This window comes from Hipposideros armiger, unplaced genomic scaffold, assembly GCF_001890085.2.
Source record: "Hipposideros armiger isolate ML-2016 unplaced genomic scaffold, ASM189008v1 scaffold_173, whole genome shotgun sequence".
In the NCBI taxonomy this organism is placed as follows: Eukaryota; Metazoa; Chordata; class Mammalia; order Chiroptera; family Hipposideridae; genus Hipposideros; species Hipposideros armiger.
In genome coordinates, this window is record NW_017731523.1 from 2,640,133 (window position 1) to 2,648,372 (window position 8,240).

The 8,240-nt window shown below is 41.4% G+C and overlaps 1 protein-coding gene across 1 annotated transcript in view; it reads left to right on the forward strand.

Moving 5' to 3' along the window:
* The first annotated feature begins 301 nt into the window (after nt 1-301).
* MAPRE2 (microtubule associated protein RP/EB family member 2) overlaps nt 302-8,240 on the forward strand; it is a 102,512-nt gene continuing 94,573 nt past the window's right edge. Inside the window, exon 1 of the mRNA XM_019652067.1 lies at nt 302-568. Within this exon, the coding sequence (XP_019507612.1) occupies nt 450-568 (119 nt within the window). The 5' untranslated portion in view covers nt 302-449. The remainder of the gene's footprint in view (nt 569-8,240) is intronic.

The window sequence follows — 8,240 nt, forward strand, 5'->3', positions numbered from 1 at the left end:
GTACACAGCTGCAGTTGGAGCATGGGTCAGAAAGGAAATGGTTAGAGGAAGAGCTGGTTTTCAGACCAGGCGAGTCTGCGAGGGGGACTGGGGGTGGCCTGGGGTTTTACATACCAGATGTAGGCCTGCCTGCCCCGGTGCCTGCCTGGAGCTGCTGGCGTGGTCACGCCGCGGCCCTGTGCGAATTGAGCCGAGGTGATGAGTTAGCGAGTTGCTATGGTGACGGGCCTGGACACGTGACCAGGGTGCTGCTGCCGGCGCTTTGACGTCAGCAGCCAGGAGGGCGGGACGCAGGAGGGCGGGGTGGGAGCCAGAGCAGAGAGGCGAGGGAGCTTTACAGGCGGCAGGCACGGTCTGCGTGAGGAGCAGGCGAGCGGGAAGGCAAGACACAGCCACCTTCCTCACCAGCCGGCCCACAGCTGTTTGTTCCCTTCTTTGGGAGTGCGCCAATGCCTGGTCCGACCCAAACCCTGTCCCCAAATGGCGAGAACAACAACGACATCATCCAGGATAACGGGACCATCATTCCTTTCCGGAAGCACACCGTGCGCGGGGAGCGTTCCTACAGGTAATGAGGCTGGTACTGGGAGCGGCGCTGGGCGGGGGCCCGCGGCGGGGGCGCGCGGAAATCCAGCCCGTTATATAATGGAGCAGACACTGCCTCCGGACCAGGCTGCAGACGTGCGTTTGTAAGGGTGGTTGTGATTCTTTGCTATCGGTTTCCATGTGTCATGTTGGGTATGCATTGAGGCTTCACGACTGCAGATGGAAAGCATTTTGTGAATAGGTTTGCTGCCTGCAAGGGATCTCCCTCCGTCTCTCTCCTTTCACATTAATAAAAATGCAAGCAGTTTTTCCCCCTCTCCGAAGGCAGACAGGCTGTAGCACTTCCTTTCCTCCTTCCTTTTTACATTTTAAAGGAACCATTATGTAGGCTGTGCTTAAAGGCAGAGAACAGGAGGATGGCGAGGAAAATGTTTCCGCCTGCCCTGGTGTGTGTGCAGGAAAGATGGAATCCTCTAGATTAAGCTGCAGTCTGTGATGTTAAACCACCAGATTGATGGAGCTTTGTAAGAATTCTGCGCGCTGATTGGTGCAAGGATTGACAGCAGAGGTCATGGTGTCAGGCATTCACCAAAAATTTCCCCATAGAACCCAAGGTTTATTCGAAAGAGACTGGACTGCAACCGACCTGAAAAGAGCTGGGTGCCGTTATGCATTTTCTTAGGAGTCTATGGTCTCTGCGTGGGTGGGGGAGCCCGCCCGCCCTTATTTACAGTAGGAAGGTAATTCCTGGCGTTTGGCTGAGGTCTGATTTGAGGATGGAGCTGATCTTGGTCATTGTATTGTGAACCTTTTGATTAATGAGTCAGCCTGTATGGCTGGCATCATTTTTACATTAGCATATCTGGCAATATGTTCTGGTAGATAAGCTCATTAAAATTGTTTGCATTGTTTGATAAGGATAACAATGTAATTGAGAATGCCGCTAGAGTCCAATGCAGCTCAAGGCCAGACTTAAAGGGAGACTGATAGCTTCACTCATATTTCCTCTCAAGTTCTTTTGTACTGGAGTAGTTATTTTTAAAATGTTACCTTGATAACCACTAACAATGCTTTTGCTTTGAGGCAGAGCACACATACCTCTAAAGCGCATCCTCTCAGCCAGTGAGCAACAGGAAATAACTCTTTTTTTTTTTTTGCCTTGGTATTATGGGTAGAATATTCTGTGTGTATAAATGTGGCATGTTTATAAAATAGGACTAAAAGTACCCCCACTTCCTCTCTCTTTTACCAAAGAAACACTTATTTGTTGACTCAAAAAAAAATGATAAGCAACCTTTGCCCTGTCCTCCCTGGCAGTTATGTAAATACTTGGAGTTAATTTTGGCTGTACCCATGAGGTCACCAAAATCTCATGCCTTATGGCTCCAACTAATACGTTGGCATGGCATCCTCACAGAGTCCAAAAAGCTTGTTATGCACTCAGTATACATCGAAATTGGTCCACAATTTTGGGACTCTTGTTTTGGAGACTTTTGTGATTGGGAAAGTTCGGTCTCTTCTCCCCCTGACTCTCCACCTTTCTCTGTGAACATTCTGAAGCCTATAATATTCGGTTGTCAGAAAAGTCATGACGCATTTTTGCAACAAAAAACAGAAAAAAATACGTCATGACTTTTCCAACAACCCAATAGCATTAAAAACAAAAACGCTGAGTTGCTTTTAAATCTCACTTATTTAAACTGTTCTTATAGGTAATACATTGGAAGCCCTCATTTCTTAAATAATTTAATCTCTGTCATGTAGGTAGGAGTTGCTTTGAAGACGGAGTTTGAATTTTACCATGTGGGCTTAAAGATGTGACCCAGTTGGGTTTTATTAGTCATATGAGCTAACTGAAATGGCAGTGGAAAAATCACTTGGCGGAAAGTTTAAATGCAACCTTTTGGTGATAAATTATTGCTTTGAAATGAAATTTTATTTACTTTTTCAGTTCAGTCCAAGTTATTTCCGTTTCCTGAATTATTTCCAGTTTGCTTTCTTAGTTCCTATGATGGTACCTGAAATTGTGTGAAAAACAACTGAATTTGAATAAAGAACTGACTGAACAAGTTCTGAAGTCACTCTTAGCATCATTGTATTTGTATTTTATATAACAGGATTACTTGACACCATAGTGAGACATGTCATAGGTTAAATAAAGAAGAGGGCCTCCAAAATTGCATTTGTGTTATATTATACAAAGGGTGCACATGGAAACACACACACACAGTTGATCTTTTCCTTGGTCTGTTCTTCTTCCAAAGTGGATGACTAAATGTCTCATAGCTACTACTTATTTTTCGGTAGGGTGTAGGGGAAGGAAAAATGTGACACATTTTTCTATCCAGGAATGGTTCTGTAATTATTTTGGCATTCTGAGGCTGGAATAATATTGCCATTTAATTGCTGAGAAAACTTGGAAGTCAATTTGAAAGCCAGAGTAGATGTGTAACCAAATAAGTTTTGCTTCGGCTTTAGGTTCTGTATATCCCTCACTAATGAGATGTGCTTGAAAGTTCTGTTTGAGGACCATGGAGAGCCTGGGTAAGCCCAGAGTCCTGGGATGATCAGAGGGAATTCTCTTTCTGGTTCCTTTACTGTCTTCTAGGTAGCCACCCTCCCCACCCCTCCCCAAGAAAATCCTTTATCTTTTTAGAGAAATCTACATTTGCTCATTACATATACGATATCTCATTGCAGTCTTACAAAATTTTCATGAAGTTAACTTCAAACATTTAAAAGAAAGACTTTCTTAAAAGAAAAACGATTTAATATAAGAAGAATGCTGCGATTATTGAAAGGGGTACTCCTAGGAACTCCAGAACAAGAACACCCCTCGCCTGGCTGGTAGTATAGCTGAGAGGAGGGGAGTGTGCAACTGGAGAGCAAGACAGTGCTTCCGAGCACTGTCAGTGAGCAATCGGTCGCTCTTCCTAGCAGGAGATTTTATTGCTATAACGTTTGCACCAGATTGTTTATAAATAAGGGTCAAATATGGTTCATGACCCAGATATCTTAACCCAGGTACCTCTTAGTGTAAACAAAGCCCGTTTTTCCAGCCTGGACTAGAGTGGATAGTAAATCATTATTGAAACCAGTGTGCACTTTGGTTAGAAGAGCAAGTTTCCTTTAGAAAATTACCCCTCCATTAATTCAGTTGAAAAGATCAAGTGTAAAAATGGCCATGCGGACATGTTTCCACGGCTCATGTCTACTACTGTGTGATGGCCTGTCTCCCTGGCCCCAGCATCCTCATTGCATTTATGAGCGCTGGAAATTTATACATGTGAAGAGCCGCTTAAAATAATATAAATGTAGGGTGGGCCATTTGAGGTGACACTGTTTAATTCACAGAGGGAGTGAGTTCTGCTCTGGCTCTCCCTAGAGAGGCTACTCCCTATGGCTGTTTCGTGCAGATGCTAGTAGGAAATGAGATTTATTAACTGGCCCTCTGCCCGCCGCATCTTTGTTTGCATACTCCAGGCTTTTAAGAATGAATGTATAAGTCCAGAGGACTCTTTCCACGTGGGTGTCTGAACATGCAACTACAGTAGCGTATGCTTCTGCTGAATACTTAAAAAAAAAAAAATTGACTTGGCCCCAGGAAATGGACTGTAAAGAAAAGCAAAACGAGACCTTAAGTCTAAAACATTGGCTCTGATATCCAACTTTGAAAAATGAACTCTTAAGAAAAACAAAAAGAAAAATCATGCGTTTGTATGTGTGTGAGTATAAAAGATGGAGTAGTGAAAAAGTGTTCCGTTTAATAGAAGCTATATTGTAACGTGCCTCACTTTAACCAGAATATAGATTTCAGACCATACTCTCCAAAACAGCAGCTGCAGACAGCAAAAGTCTAGCTTCATGTGCCTTCGTTATGTGTGTATTAGTATCATCTGGGTTTACAACTACATCTGGGTCATACGAGGGTTTTGAACATAGTGATTTTTGTCCTTAATTTTTCTTAGTATTCTTAAAAAACAAAGGATTACTTGATGCTTTGATGATCAAGTACTCAATTTTTTTAAACTTCTTTTCAGGGTCCTTTGTCAGAGCTTCTGTTAAGGGGATGGTCTTCTGGGTGCCCTTGGTGAGTTCACCTCTGCTCCACCAGTGGCTGTCACTGTTTGTATCTGTTTACAGTGCATTAACATTGGTTTAAGATGGTCCTATGAATTTAGGAGGTTGATTGCCATAGGCGTTATCTTTTCAATATTTATGAGGAAATCTTGAAGCTGCAATGACTAACCCCTTAGATTAATGGAGGGGGAAGTATTGGGACAAATACTCCATTTGGTTTGGAGAATTGATTCGACAAATACTTAAGAGTCTACTCTGGGCAAGCTCTCTGCTAGATGCCCCTTCAAGGTCCTTGAGTTCTAAGAAAGATCTGTGAGCTGCTCGTTTTCTAAGAAATTGACCTCATGAATATTTGGCCTGGTCTGATAGCAAAAGTGGTTTGCATTTCCTGAACCCACAGTGACTCAAAAGTAGAAAAAGATACTCTCAAGGCCAGTATACTGTAGGAAGATAGCAACCTATGGGAGACCAAACTTTTTGGTGAAAAGAGTACAGGCTTTAAAATCAGAAATGATCTATCTTTGGCCTGGCAAGGTGCACCATGGGCAGTAGTGGAAAATAAGGCAGGAGCGTTGAAAGGCAGGCAGGGTGGTCAGAACTTGAAAATGGAAAGCCATTGAAAGCTCATTAATTGAAAAACAGCATAATGTAAACAGACGTGTGCATGCTGGAATTGATCTCCTGTTTTGAAATGAGAGTTAAAAAGGAAAATGGAGTTCCAACAGTGCCCCACCCCACAGAGTCCAGAAATACTAGAGAAGCTTTAATTCACCAAGAGAGAACTCTCTCAAGCCCCAATGTAGGGATCAAGACAAGGTAGATAGATTTTCCCAGGCTCAAGGCATCTTTCCCTGAGTAGAAGCAATCAGTGCACCTTCACCCCATAACGGTGCACCTTCACCCCATAACATGGTCCTTGGGTCAGACAGTGGCTCCTATACGTGCAGAAGCCCACTTCTTAGTTAGCAGTGTAACTTCAAGGGGTGGATAGTTGATACGCTTACTCTATTCTAATCCTCCCAAACTCAAAAGCAGGGTGCCTGGTGCTTCATTATGGAGGATACTCCTGAGTCATTTAATGCCAGAAAACATGCAGACATGACTGATGAAACTGCTCAGGCTGTTCCTTGTGGCTCCCGCGCCAGCTCCTCTGACAGCTGGAAGGTGATCACCTTGATGGCAGGCTCTGGAGTGGACTGAGAGCTTCACTTGGCTTGTGTCGGTTTGTTTACTTTGGAGTTTTGTCTAGTTTCACTTTAAAGGAAAAATCGATTTGTTCCTTTCCTGTTGAAAGGATTGTTTTCCACAATGAAATATGTTAGAATATACATATATGTTAAAATAGTTTCATTTTCCTGACTTCAGGCTATCTTTCAGCTGTCAGCCTCTATAATACCGAATTGGATATGTCATACTCGTCTCGTATCTCAAGCACTGTTCCAGCAGCCTTTTTTCCACGCACAACCCATTGGTGTCATGTGAACTTTCTTTCTTAGTTGATTTTAAAATTCTGTTGGTTTATCTTGGTCTTTTTGGCCCTTGGAATTTATATTATGTGGAGAGAATTCTTTCAAAGTAGAAACCTACAGTTCACATAGGCCCAAACTGAAATTATACAACTTTCGTATAACATGACAAAGAAATTTCTCCTAAATGTTTTTGGAAAATGCATTCCAAAAATGCTCGTTGATTTCAATGAAAATAAATCATTAGTGAAGTAAAGATTAAACGGTTTTGTAGGCCACCAAGAAATAATTTTTTAGTAGGTTACTAAAAAAAAAAAAAAAAATCTTTTGTATTTTCAGTGTCAACTCTCCCCAGGCTAATTAGGATTTTGCTCACTTGAATCAGAACAAACTTTCTTACTGAAAGCATTATTTGTTTTTTCTAAAGGAGCAAAAGATGTTGATATATATGTGTGTGTGTGTGTATATATATATATATATGTATATATATATATGGTGGTCAAGTTGATGGCTGCTTTTAGTGATGGTGTCCTTTTGTGTAATTTATCTGGTACAGAAAATATGGCTAGAGCTCAGCCTTTCTGTTATTGCTAGACCTCATTTGGTGCAGGCAGGTAATATGTGCCAAAAGAACGAAGTTTGGGTCATGACTTGGAACCGAAGAGGAATAGGGTAAGAGATTTGAGAGAGAAGAGTACATGTTATAAATAATATAGTGTGCATTGGTGGAAGCCTCTAAAATTTGTAATCTTGTGTACAGAATTGGTCCTGAAGTTTATGGCCAGTGTTTGTCATCGCATAATCCTAAAAAGTTTTAAATGCATTAATTCCTTGTTCTTTAGAGTCAGCCTATGGGGCAAAGTCCTGAGCAGTAAATGCCAGAGGCATCGACATGTCAGGGAGGTGTTATGTTCACAGTTTTACTTTGATTATAAGCAGTAGTATCCCTTCATTTAAGAGCCCACCATGATTTCCTGCAGGGTTTGCATTTAGTGCTCAGCAGATCAGGAGAAACTGAAGCTACTAAAATGGGCTCTGCTCCCCAAACCCAGTCGACTTCCTGTTCATCAGTTTGGAATGCCAAAACATGTTTTCTCACTGCTAACAGTGAAAAAAATATATAAATTTCCACTGTTTAAATAATTGCACAATTATTGTTGTATTAAAATTTAAGCCACAATTCCGGCAGTCTCTTAAGAATCTATTCTTTCAGCAGTCTTAATTGCATTCCTTCTATATGCTAAACTCCATGCTGGGCACTTGGAATACAAAGGAAAATAGTGCAGAGCCTCTCCTTGAAAACCCTTTAGTATCAGGGACAACAGGCCTCGAGGGAGGACTGCTTGATGGGAGGAATCTGAGATGGAGAGGTACCCACATCTGACCCCAATAAGTTTGTGATTATTGTGCTGATATCTGACAAAGGCAAAATGATCACTCCTATAATTTTCAAAAGCTTTCAGAAATGCAGCATGTAAATAAAAAACGTTTGAGTGTGTGTGTGTGTGTGTGTGTGTGTGTGTGTGTGTGTGTGTGTGTGTCCCCAACTGTGACCTCTGGGTATAAGTTTTAATATAGCCTTGAGGCACAAGTTTGAGCATTGTTGAGTGACTTACATGGTGGGAAGGCTACTTCTTTCTTACAAAAAGTCAGTTGAGGAAAAGTAAAAAGATGATATTTTTTGATCCCCCAATTTTTTATATTTATATTGACCATCACTAGGTTAAAAAATAATACAGTATACTTACTTTTATGTAAAAACTAAGGAAAATGAGAGTATATATTCATATTTACTTGATGTGTCTGGAGAAACTGAAAGGTTATAAACTAATAACAGTGGGAACTGGATAAGTCTAGTGTACCTTTTTCTAGAGTCTTAATTTTAACATGCTGAAATATATTGGAAAGCATCTCAAAATATTCGTGGACTTGCTAACGTTACATGGATGATATTAAAGGTTTGCCTAATGCAAGTACCACTCTTATATTAAACCAACATCAGAAATCACAAATGAAATATGCTCCTACAGCATCTGCCCTTTGAGGTTTAACACATCATAATCCGTAGTCTTTACTTTGTTTCATTTTCTCCAGAGTACATTGGAGCTGCCTCCTCTGTGGCGTGTGTGTGTGTGTGTGTGTGTGTGT